Raw genomic sequence first — 13823 nt, 5'->3', positions numbered from 1 at the left:
AGATTCCCTTATTCTGTTTTTCATTATATAAATGAGTGTTATGTTACGTGGAGTTTAGAAATATAGTACATATTCAGGAAAATATGTCCAATATAATGTTTTGCTAGTGAAGACACAATTGTATATTTTCATGCAATGTGATCAGCTATTATGTTATAGGTGAGAGTACTCCCCCATGCACATTCTGACTGGATAACAATGATCACTTTTGTAAATTTATTCTGAGTCCTAACTGCCACCTTCTTTCCTGGGGAGAGCTCCCATTGGAGTAATTCACCAGTTGTAATAAACCCAACTCATTCTGTAATGTAAAATATTGATAAATATTGAAATTAAAAAGGAAAAAACTCAAAACCTATAATATACAAAGTTCATTAAAAGTAAATTAGAAATAGAATGGAAAATGGGATGTACAGACATTCTTAGGTGTCTGTATCTTTGAGACTTGAATTGCACTGTGAAAATAAATATACCAGTTTAGATTTTTTAAATATTATGAGTGCAATACATTGTGAAGTCTTATGTTACATATATGTAGAACTACAGAGATGAATACAGATTGGGGTCAAGAAACACTCTTTGATGCAAATGTAGACAGTGAGGCATGAGGAAATAGATCCTGAACAAAGCAGTTTCAACTCAAAAAAATACTAATGATGCTTGAAAGTTGAATTTCAAAGGAACTTAGAAACTGAAATAGGCACAATATTTCAGGCTTACTTTCTGTTTTTAAAAATATCATTTGATAATAATAGTTTAAATACTAGAATATAAATTATAAATGAATTTCATATAATAGGCAATAAAATCAAGTATGGTACTCTTATTACTGATATTTATCAGCAGTAAATCAAATATGAGGGAAATGTACAGCCCTGGCTACACAAAAGCTATGTTACTAATTAATATGAGAAAACTCTTGGGGGGAAAATATTTATAAAACTAAAATCACAAAAGTTTTTGAATGCCCATTTTCTTTTACACATAAGATAAAAATCTGCTAATGAGTTTCAATTTCTTTCTCAATTTTGTCCCTAAGCTCTGCATTATTTTGCTTGTGTATCTGTAGTATAGATATAAGAGAACTATAAAAAGAGGGAGAAGAGCCAACAACAGTGAAATATTGAAGTTGGAAGCTACTGGAATATCAAAGAATTCCGGCGTTGGCAGCAAATGAAGAGTCATTGAGGAAGGGACTCTTCTTGAAATTTGTGGGGGATGTCCTCAGCAAGCCTTCAAGAGGCAGCACCCTTGCATAGCACGAGAACCGGACATGTGCAAAGGCTGTAGTTGGAAGGGTCGTATGTTAAGACAATACCACCCGCAAAAAATTATAATGTAATAGGTATGCATGTAACACAATGCCGCCACCATGTAGCCATACTTCTTATGTCTAAAAGAGAACTCCTAAATGACAAATGATGCTTAACATTCAATCCATTTTCCAAGGCTTGCTTCATGGCCAGGTGACCTGTGCAGTCATACTGACCCCGTACTTAGTTAAAAGCTCTGCTGATGATGTCTTTAAATCCTTAATCATTTAAGAACAAAGGGCCTGCATGTTCATCTTAAGCTGTGAATTAGGTAGCCAGTCCTGCCATGAATCAAATAGACCCAAAAAAGGTATCTATTTGCTTGTGGGTTGAAAAATAAATAAATACACCTTAGAATAATCCTGAGTACATTTGATGGAATAAATGTAATGTCTATAATCTCCTGGTAAGTTTATGGACCTTATGAAGATAGGTGATGAGAAGTTCCAAGGGAATGTTGTTTTATCTTGTTTCTGGTGCCATGCTACCTTGTATGTTAAAGTCAACTGTTAACACTGGATTTTGCAATTACTCACATTCTAGCTTGGGGGAAGGAGAAATTAACACAGAAAATATAGTTACACTCTGGTCATTTGGGCTGCAAATAGTGCTATAGATGAGAATTTTGCTCTGAGGTTTTAGTCATGTTATTTTCTTAGAAATTGAGAAGAAGAAATTTATAGTAATGCATCTAACAGTGATGACCTATGCCTATGTTTACAAAAATATCCAATTTTTTTAGCATAATTTCAACATTTTTCCTGTCAACATTTTACTTTATTCCCCAAAAATCCTTAGATTTGAAGTGGAAATAATGTTATTTCTCACATATAAATGAATCAGACAGACATCAGGAAAGGAAGACTAACAGGACTCACGAAACCTTAATTTACAACTCTCCATAACCTTCAGGTCTGAAAACTTTCCATTTTGGTCAGAAAATAAAATGTAATTTATTTTTTCTCCCAAAAAAAAATGTACCCTAAATATTATAAATTAGCAGAGGGCAAAGATGTACAGAGTATCTCTGAACTAATGACCATGGAAAAAGAAGTTCTGGTGATTACCATAATTATAGCATTAAAAAAGAAACTAAACTTTCTTATTTTCTTGTAACACACAATCTTTTCAACTCTGAAATTAAAATCAGTTTTGAAATGTTAATAATTTAATCCTATGACATATACTATTGTCTAGTTGATCAACCGGTAAGGCTTTATCTACATAGGGTTATATGAAAATCCTGTTATTTTGCAGCAAAGCCAAAATCACAAGCCAATCATTAGTAGCAGAAAAGTATTTAATCGTTGGACTTAATACATGCTATTTTTGGACAGGTTATATAAGGCAGGAGTGTATGATTGTGAGAAAATTGTCAGAAACTTGTCAATGTCTTTTCAGATTGCCAAGAGTAGGCATATAAGGGAAGAAGTGGGTGTGTGAATTTAGGTTTCTCAGATCTATCATTCAGTCAAACAGAAGCACACTTTCCACATTAACAGGATTCATATCACACATCAAATACTTTCATTTAATTCTCCTTTAATACTGCTTAATCATGACTGTTTCTTCCCTATTAGACTTTGCATGTAGTTTCCAAGCCCTATCACTACACTGGTATAAAATATGCATTCCATCTCTATGAAAGCTCTAACAAATGAGCTAAGATTAAATTTACTTCTCTGTTCATGCACATTACAATGGTCATTCAGAAAAAGGCATTGAAAATATTTATCCCTGCAGGGATTTTAGAATAAGTTAATACTGCCCTTTTTGTAAATATGGAAAACAGAATCAATGGCATTAAAATATTCATTTAGGATTATAGGTACTGATTAATATTCATAACCATAAATTTATATATTTGAATTTTAGCTCCTTGATAATGGCAAAAATATTTTTTAAAGAAAAAACTTGGATTTTCACAGTGTTTAAAAACATCAGTGACACACATTCAATAATATGCACATACACCCACCCTTCCCTACACACATAGGACCAGAAAAACTGAGTGTACTAAAATATCAATTAATATCCAAGGTAACAATGTTCCATGTTATAGCCTTAATGTAAACTGTTTCAGCTTAGAAACAAAACAGAACAAACCAACTACATATTCTATCCATACCACTTTTCGACTCAGCAAAAACTGTTCCCCCAAATTAAAAAAATATATATGTATGTGTGTGTGTGTGTGTGTGTGTGTGTGTGTGTGTGTGTGTGTATATATATACACACACACATTTAATTTATTCCCTTTTTGATGTAGCAGATCATCACCCTAATTGTTATGTTTAAACTAATTTCCCTGAGAAAAGTAACGTCTGGAAGAATAAACTGAAACTACTACTATTATACTACATGGCAGAGAGGTTTCTGCTTGAGATATAAAACTTACCATGTGTAATTTCCCATGTGAATTTAAAAAAAAATACAAGTAAAACTCTGAGATAAATAATCAAAATTTTCCTAAGCATTCAGGAGATAGAAGCTGAAATACTTTTGAATATATAGCATTCTTTCAAACTTATTTTTAAAAAGCATAATAAAATAGTATGCTAGTGCCAACTATATTTACGAATAATAACTAATATTAATTCTAAGCAATGTATAAATTATGGTTTACAAGAATGTCATATGTCAATTTTTACCTGTCTTTGGCTCCACTGAGAAGTATGGCTGTCCCTGCAGAATACTGTAGACCACTCTGGCACTGTTGCCATACGTAGGATCATCAGCATCTGTCGCTGTCACTTGTACAACTGAGGTCCCTAGATGCCAATCCCAAAACCACTGAATTAAAAACTTCCAAATGCCACAAAACAAAATAACTCAAAAAATGTTACTGATTCCACATTAAACTTATTTGAAAGTTTTCATTTATCTTTTTTCAAGGCACATAAAAATTGATACAGTATTTTTTTTAATAAACCAACCCTAAAGAGATGATAAATATTAACAAAACCTTTGAAATATTTAAGGGATAAGAAACATTCTGGCAAAAAATACTATCAATGATACTCCTTAGGCTGGGATATACTCCGAATCAGATGGGACTGAAATTTTAGGCATCTCATCCATGGGGCTCAGGTAATACATTTTCATCAAGCACAGCTTCTAGCAGACTCAATCACTGTCCGGAAAGCAGCATGACAATAGCATCTTGGACACTCCAACTACTGCGGGTATCCAACTGTCATAGTTAGGAAGACCCAGACAGACACCAAAATGTCATTAAATGACAAAGAAGATTTGATCCACCTCACTGGATCAAATGTGGCTACCCTATCTCCTTGGGAATTGTTTTATTGTTTCCAGCATTTGATTTAAAAACAAGACAGAAAATGAAAATTTATACCAAACCCCTTCCAAAAGAGAAAAACCATGGCAACTTTAAAAAGTGTATCAATATTTTTTTCTTTATTACATATGATGAAATGTTGAATTCTTTCTTCATTTACTATATATTCACACATTAAATATAGAAAGCATTTCTCCCAATCTGTTATTTTTTCCCGTTTGGAATGTAATTTTTAAAATATTAGAGACTCATGTTTGCCTACTTTACATATGGAATTCTATACTATTATTTAGTAATTATCTTACATTTTAAATACGGAACAAGTCCCTTTCTTTATGTATTCTTTAAGGTCCTAGCTTGTTTCAAATAATTTCCTGAATATGACATTTTAAAGCAAACATATTTTTTAGATTTATTTCTATGTAAATATCTCTTTCTAAATCTCTTAAGCCAGTAATGTACATTTTGCTATAAATCTACTTTATTTTCTATATATATTTGCTTGCCAATTTCATTTTCTTTAAAATTATGTAGAAATTATAAAAGTTAAGTGTACAACACTATTCTTAAAATCCTGAAGTTTTTAATTTTATGGACTTAGATGATTGTGCTCTGTGGATATCTGATATGGCCAAGATGGTAAATAACGCATATTTTAAAATCTTTTTAAGAATTAAAGTTTGAATATTTTTAATGTTATAATAAATTACATTATGGTCTCTCTTCTATATGCATCACCTTTCCAATGTTTATTTTGGTACTATGACTAAGTATGATTTTGCTACTTCATTTTAAAAGAAAGTAAACAATTTTAAAGCAAGTAATAAAAACTAAACTTCAGTAAGTTTGGCTGTGGACAATAAAACAGGTTTTTTTCTGAAAAGTTTTTATCTCATTTAACATATATAGACACACACACTAAATACACACACATATTCACAAATAAATTTAAACTTTCCATGCCTGTCTATGTTCTTCTGGCAATAAATAAAGTATCCTAAAGGTTTACTAGTGTTTTTAAAATTTTATCATTAGTTAACATCCGATTAAAAATTTAAAAAAAGATCCCTGAATATTAAACACCGATAGCTTGCATGGTATATTTCATACTATTTGATGGCTATTATACTTGGTTAGGCTTAAGCACTTTAAATATAGTGTTGATAAACTGTAAGTTCATACAATATGTGTTATGTAGTATAGATATTCCATGTTCTATGTTCCGATTTTTGTATTAACTTAGTGGCCTGAATAGGTGTCAAGTACACCCTGAAGACATCTGAAAATAATTTTCTAAAAAAGTTCCAATCCCATTTGAATCAGCTAAGTAAATAACTTAAATATAAATTATTTAAGTACTGTGATATGAAATGGCATGACTACTGTGTACATGTAAATAACATGTTATTTTATTTACAACATACATTATTTAAGTGTGCATAATGGTTATGCCATTTGATGTCAGAGTACTATCAAAATCAAAATGACAGTGTACTATTAGCTTCTAAAACAAAAGTTCACATGTACCCAATTTGCATAGCTATATTCTATGTAGGAAAGGAAAACCTTAGCAAGCCAATGAAAAACCACCAAAATGTCCATGAGAATTGGAGTACGAAGTTGAATTGAATTGCTCAAACAGGTCTCAAAAATTCCTGTTTTACTAAACATTACTAATTTCGGGAGGAAAATAGGCCCTTTCTTTTTTCAAAATCCTCCAAAACCTTCTAACAGTTACCGTGCCTGCTGCTCTTGTTGGTAAGCAAAGAGCAGCAGGAAGCACTTGGAAGGTGTGGACAGTAGTGAGAAAGTGTGAATACGTCTATGTGGTCACAGAAATGCTAGCAATGCTTACATATGTGCTAACTATAGTAAGATAGTGCCACTGTAGTTCAAATTCCTCCTGTCCACAAGGACTGATTCCTGTCTCATCATTTGCTGTTCCTCTACAGGCTAGAGCTATGGTAATGGCCCAAATAATTTCCCCTCTCTCTTCTTATAGGAACAGAAATTTAGGGCCACTGAACTGTGATTCCCCTAACGAGCACACATGATACACATCTTGCAACCCCAATCGTCAGTGTCTTGGTAATGCTGACTGCATGACTGGATGAATGAAATGACCTTGTTTTTAAATAAATCATATTGGTTAAAATCCCCATGTGTAAAAATATAACTTCCATTATTATTTTATATAAATTTCCTATTTCAATATTTAAAAAAGCAGGAAATAAATATATAAATCAATCCATCTCTCATCCAGTTTCATATTTTTTTACTTTTATTTTTGTTAAGATTGCCTAAGCTTAAATTACATACTGGCCGTAAACTATTCCAAAATTATCTGGATAAATGAAATTTTTAAAAAAGAATTTCTATTATTAGATATAAATAAAATACACACTAGACTTCTTTACTTGCCATCTTTCTAGTAATCGTGCAATGACCAAAGGCCTTTAAATAAAAAAGCCTTCATTTTTTAAATATATATCTCCAAATGGTATCTCCTTACCATTGCTATAAATTCACTACAAAGTTTCACGCATTTAAGTGTTTGGAGAAATTTTTGAAAACACGTGGTACCATGGACACATGGCAGGGAACAACACACATTGGGGCCTGTCGGAGGGTTAGGGGAGGAGGGAGAACATCAGGAAAACAGCTTAGGGATGCTGGGCTTAATAGGTGATGAGATAATGTGTGCAGCAAACCACCACGGTACAGGTTTACCTATCTAACGTGAGCATCCTACACATGTATCCCTAATCTTAAAATTAAAAAAAAAAATCAGTGGTGGTATGTGGATGACCATTTGTGGGTCCAAGGATACTCATTACAATTAAATAGACCAGCCAGTCCACATATTAGCCTGGCTAGCCAACAACGGCCTTATTGATACATTGGTCCCAGAGATTGTTTAGGATAATGAATCAATATCTCAATATAATGGAAAGAAAAGTAAAAGATCATCACTGGCCTGTGTCTGGAAGAATTCTGTTTGTTAACTTCTGAGGCATCACTGTAATCATTTAAAAATAAATGAATATCAAGTTGAAAAAAATGTAAGATTAAAGTAATTTCCTGAAAACACTGAAATAGCTGTATAAATAAAAACAATTTCCTAATTTTCCATACAAATAAATAATGTTAAGTTGATGGATATTGGCTACCAACATGGCTCAAATGTTCTCCTCACCCTAATGGACAGTTACTACACACATACTAGTGTTTGTTTGTTTTTTTTTCCAGTATTTAATGATGATTTAATTTTAAATACAAACCTCCCCAAATCAGCCACAAGCTACAAAAGCAGAGTGCTCTTTACTTACCCACAGGAGACATTTCAGGAACTCCTGCCGTGTATGGGCCATCCAAAAACTTGGGTTCATTGTCGTTGATATCCTGAATTTTGATGACAAACTCAGACTCGGGCTCCACGGGCTTGTTGGTGAGCCTGTCAAGTGCTTGAGCTCGGAGCGTGTAGTAGGCCTGCTCCTCACGATCCAGTCTCTTGGTGGCATGAATATCCCCAGTGTTCTCATCAATAATGAAAATGGAACTTGCCCCTTCGCCTGACAAGATGTATTTGATGGAACCATCTCCTTTATCAACATCAGAGTGGAGCTGGTGAAAAATTCATGTGAGATGAGATTAACTTACAAGAGAGTCAGCGATATGGAGATATGTAAAAATAATTCTTACATCAGGCAGCAGTACATGAAATGTTATTGTTCTTGGAAAGATAAGCTGAACGCTTATTGTGCACAGCAGAAAGGCTATTAGAATGTGTCAGCTGGTACTTGTGAGCAAGACAATTTCATTTCTTCCTGTAAACAGTCTCATTTCCAAAGGTATTTTATATCATTCCCAAAGTTGGGAGCTGGTTGTAGTGCTACTTTTGATTTGATCTGTTCTTGCCAGTGTTAGCCATCTTCTTTGAACATAGCAGGCACTCAGTAAACGTGTATAATTGGTTGATTTGATCTACTTCAAGCAAAGAAACTTTCTATAGAACACTTGTAAATCTAGTTCTAATATGTCGTTTAATATTCTTAGACACCCCCACATTCTTTTAGGGTGCCTTTTTCTTCCTCCTCCCTGCCCTGTCCCCACTCCCGCTCCTTTCTGTGATTAACGAGTCTGGCTGGATGTCCAGTCTCTAAGTCTGTCTCCAAATCCCATCCTATATTTTAAAATTTGAAGCTGAAAAAAATGACACTGCTCTCTAAAGTAGGAATTTTAAATCAATATGTGCATGGGACTTCAAGTAAAACCTTTCTTGAAATACCAAGAACTGCATTAGATTTGCATGATTAAGCACAGCATCAGCAGCAGGGGCAGCAAATCCCGATTTGCATTTCCTATCTGGAACTGTCCCTGCTGTATGTCAGAACATTATGTTGAACAGAGGAACCTCAGGAAACTCAGACGTAATTACACATTTCCCTGAACTTCATAACCTGAGAAACACACTACTCAATCTGTCATTTCAACAATCTTTCACCCTCTATAAGTGCCATCATTCTGGACTTTGGTTAATATGAATGTAAAAACCCAATTTACCAAACAGTAAAGTTTTTCACTGCCCTATAGAACTATATTTGCATTTTTAAAAGACAAGGTGCTAAAAATATATAAAATATGGGGAAAAAAAACACCGAGGAAAGTATAGGCATGGTGCATTTTCATCCTTCCCTGGTAGCTGTTGCGGACATAGCTTTTTACACCTGGAATTTCTGTAAGTGACTCTTCCACTGCACTGTTTAACAGCTGTGTTTATCCTCTGCTTCCAAGTACTTGAATACCTCATTTAATTTTTGGTTTCTGTAGTTTTTAGTCAGGCCTAAGTAATACAAAAAAAAATCTCTGGCACAAGTTATAATTTAATTTTTTTTTCAGTGTGGAATTATCTAGTGGATTCTACTCCGCATGTTTATTCAGTGTATGGAAAAGGTGTGTTGTTGAGCTATTGTGAATTATTTAGCTTTCTTAAGTCATTTTTAGGGTTACTATTATATGTGTATCTCCCCCTAATTTATAATACAAAGGGTGAAATGTGAGAATTATTATAGTTTGAATTATTAAGAACTTCCTAGATGTCAGTCACTATGCTTAACATTCTTTTAAAAACAAACAAAACTTTATTTTAGGTTCAGAGGTACCTGTGAAGATTTGAAGGTTTGTTACACGGGTAAAACATTCTTTAGGTAGTAAGTCATTCAATATTCACATCTGCCCTTAATCCCATTAACAAATGAGGAAATTGAGGTAGAGAAAGGCTAAGAACCTTGCCTGAAGTGGCCCAGCCAACTCTCTGGCAGAGCCAGGATTATGAGAACTGGCAGCCTAAAGTCCACATTCCCAGTCCCTCTAATGAGATCCACCCTCCAGGACAGAACTGCTGCGCTGTGTGCTAGGGTCTTCAAGTGCTGATGCAAAGGAGAACTTAAGGAAAGGAAGGAATATGCAACCAACCCCACCTGATCATCCCCCAAATCTTCCAGATCCTCAGTGCTTTGAGATGGTTTCCATCTGTGCATTTTATGATTTATAAGAAGGGTCCCTTCTTGCCATTACATAACAATAAACTCCACCACACTCAACAATACATAGCAAAACACTTGACTCCCAAGACCAATGCAGATGATGGATGAAAATAAGTTGGTTTTAAGCTTCCAGTCCCTGGACCGCCTAAAAGTTCAATGCAGCTCTCCTAATGCTCCATTACCTTCCTCTGCTCCTCTGGAATGGCACCTGGTGGCAACTTATCTACGTATTACTGCTGACAGTGGCAGGAAACGTTAGAACATCCAGAAGAGCACAAGAAATATCAGTTATACATGGGTCATGTCTTTAATGAAAGCTTTTCTACACTGAAATTACATTAAGGTCTTTCACTTATAGAACAAGCCCTTATGATTCATTTACCTAATTCCTGCCAACTGATCGCTGTTTTCGTGGTATGGTGATACAATGTTCCTGTGGTATTCCAAGTATGAGAAAGAAAATAAATTCATTTACAATAAAAATCACACAGTAAGCCCTGACTGTGAACTTCGACCTGAGCTCTGATGCTGCGTTTTATTAAACATTACTGGCTTGTCAGTTGTTCTCCATTACTAACAGCATCAAAACTTAAAAGTAAAAGCTTCATACCGTTTGCTTCTCCAATCATTCAACAGTCAAATTCTTTCTCTTCTACTACCTACCTGTGCCCCGTCCCCTCAACACACACACCACACACATCCTGTTTCAGGAGTCTTCAACTTTATTATTCTTCCCATCGCTGACAATTTTCTCCCAGCTGGGACTATCACTAGGCTTGTAACCAATGCCAAAATTCGCAAGCAGAAAATTGCTTGGAGTCTAAACTCCGTGTCCTTGCAAGGTTACTATAAGCATCTGTGGTTAAAAGTGACCAACTTTGAATTGTTAAGATGGGGACACAATTATCTGAGGCATTCAGACATTTAATCTGTGAGACTTTGTGCATTATACTAATCCTAACAGGTGGAGTGAAATCCACACTCTTAGCAAAAAAACTCCTCTTTCCTTGATAAAAACAAATGCTCAGCAAAGAAGAGAAATGTTGCCAAGTATAGAAATAGCAAATCATGTTCTTAAGTTGACAAGTGTCTACGTAGGCACGGGCACACTCACGGACACACACACACACACACACACACACACACACACACGGATACCTTTGTGAATAACTATTACAACCCAAACTGAAAAATGTTGCTCTCCCCTGTGAAAACTTTGACCAAGACAAAAGCAAATAACTATCATCCTATAAAATGGTAAATAAGTACATAAACAAAATAAAAACACAACCAAAGAGAAGTATTTGTGCTCTATTTGGGGGCAGAATAGGAATCGCCGAAGTCTATTGTCCTCACAAATACCCCTGTAAATGTGATCCTGAAATTAGCCTAAACAATAACCAAAAAAATCTCTATTCATAAGCAGACAAAACTTACCTTTACTGCCTGGGTTCCTAAATCCTTTTCAAAGTATTTGTTTTGACTTCCAAGTAATTATTTGCATTAAAATTTTTTTTTTCAAATGAGAACAAAAAGTGAGTGGCATAGAACCCTTAGTTGAGCCTAGCTCACGATAAGGCAAAAGATAAGCTGAGGCAGAGGTACAATTAGGTAAATCCAGTGTTTTTAGGTCAGCATCATGTATTAATATGTAAGAAATATCAATCAGACTTTCATAAACTATATAGACCACAATGCAAATCACATTTTAAAATATATTTCTGAATAATCCATTAAAGCTCCATCAGCTCCTGAGTGATAGAGCACGCCCCCCCGCCCTGCCATGTATCTATTATACTGGAGCCCTTTACATTCCTTCTGAACTACAATCCTAGTTTAGAACCTTCAAACTTTTCATTTGGGCTATTACAAAACACCTCAATTACTTTTTAATGTTAGTAACTCACATTGTTTAGGCTGTCATAATCAAATTATTTCCTCTAAAACACAAATTATATCATGCCCCTCATTAGGTATGGTTTTGTGGCCAGGCACGGTGGCTCACACCTGTAATTACAGCACTTTAGGAGGCCAAGGTGGGCAGACCATGAGGTCAGGAGTTCAAGACCAGCCTGACCAACATGGTGAAATCCCAACTCTACTAAAAATACAAAAATTAGCTGGGTGTGGTGATGCGTGCCTGTAATCCCAGCTACTCCGGAGGCTGAGGCAAGAGAATCACTTGAAGCTTGAACCCAGGAGGTGGAGGTTGTGGTGAGCTGAGATCTCGGTGCTGCACTCCAACCTGGGTGACAAGAGCCAGACTTTGTCTCTAAATAAATACATAAATAATAAATACAATTTTGTCCACAAGAGTATCTTTATTGATGAGTACTGAAACATAATACTGATGATAATATCACATATTTGCACAATAATGTTAGCTCTGAAGAACTTTCATGATGGATCAGCCCCTGGGTGTGGCCTGTAGCTTCCCAGGGGTCCAGCCAATTGTGGTTGATCATTCCAGGAAGCATCAGTTGCTATGTATATGCTCATTTTAGAGACTATGGAACTTACATCTTTGCTGAGAATTCAACTCTTTTGCAGTTATTTCAAAGCGAATGAAACAATTACTTGGCTGATTCTTGATCCTTCTTCATTGGCCTTTTCAACGTGCTCGGCAAATATATTTAATTGCTTCCCATGATCTATGGATTTGACCGAAAATTCTAGGCATGAGTCCCAATCTGACTCCATACCATCTCACTGACCTCGTTTCTCCACCACAATTATGTGTATTCTATGCTACAAGCATGCTGGACTAGTTCTCAGTATCTGAGCATAGCAAGCATTACCATGCTTCCCAACACACGCACTCACTGACATCCAATGCAGCTCCATGCCAGTTCCCTTTTCCTGAAGTCTTACAACTGTCCTATTTATTTCCCATAGCTTCTTGTTTCAATTTCTATGACAGAATTCATTTAATTCTGCTTTATATTGAAAATCTAGTTTATTTTTATATCTAATTTTAATTTATCAACTCAAGAACTAAGTTCTTTTTATCACTATGTTCTACATTCTTAATAAACAGTCTGTTGTATTAAATTTGGTAAATGTATAATCCATTTTGTAAAATAGTAGTTATTTGTTTTATTTCAATTTCTGTCCTTTTAAATTCCAATAGCTTTTTGAAGAAAAAAAATAAAACAAACAACAAACATCCTTTATCTCTGATTTGTTCTCCCCGATCCTCTGAACCGCCTAGATGGAATTCAGATACCTTGCTTTGTTGCTCATGGTAACAGTGTGTGATTTTGTACCTTCACACTTACATGTTTGTGTTCCCCAGGAGACAGAGCCCTGGCAGAAACGGACATCTTTCTTATTCCTGCTTCCACAGCTTTTATACAGTAGTTCTCTCTCCCTTTTTTTCTCTCTCTCACAAATACACAGACACACACACACAAACACACACACGCAGAGTGTTAGAGTTGAAACCTGCTTGCATGTACTTGGATGCCACTCCATTGCCTTCATTAAATTTTTATTCACCTTACTTTTAAATTTAAGATGGTAGGCTGGGCGTGGTGGCTCATGCCTATAATCCCAGCACTTTGGGAGGCCGAGGTGGGCGGATCACAAGGTCAGGAGATCGAGACCATCCTGGACAACATGGTGAAACCCCATCTCTACTAAAAATACAAAAATTAGCTGGGC

At 35.1% G+C, this 13823-nt stretch overlaps 1 protein-coding gene across 3 annotated transcripts in view; it reads right to left on the bottom strand.

Annotated features, from left to right (window-relative positions):
• The window catches only part of CDH7 (cadherin 7), a 130364-nt gene that overhangs the window by 62271 nt on the left and 54270 nt on the right, over positions 1-13823 (bottom strand). For all 3 annotated transcript variants that reach the window (XM_017507362.2, XM_037730983.1, XM_037730982.1), the window contains exons 3-4: positions 7944-8238; positions 3965-4084 (exon numbers count right to left, since the gene is read on the bottom strand). In XM_017507362.2, coding sequence (XP_017362851.1) covers positions 3965-4084; positions 7944-8238 — 415 coding nt within the window. The remainder of the gene's footprint in view (positions 1-3964; positions 4085-7943; positions 8239-13823) is intronic.

Source organism: Cebus imitator, unplaced genomic scaffold (assembly GCF_001604975.1).
Source record: "Cebus imitator isolate Cc_AM_T3 unplaced genomic scaffold, Cebus_imitator-1.0 Scaffold374, whole genome shotgun sequence".
In the NCBI taxonomy this organism is placed as follows: Eukaryota; Metazoa; Chordata; class Mammalia; order Primates; family Cebidae; genus Cebus; species Cebus imitator.
The sequence above is the reverse complement of the archived record's forward strand: the minus strand, read 5'-3'. Positions and strand labels throughout refer to the sequence as shown.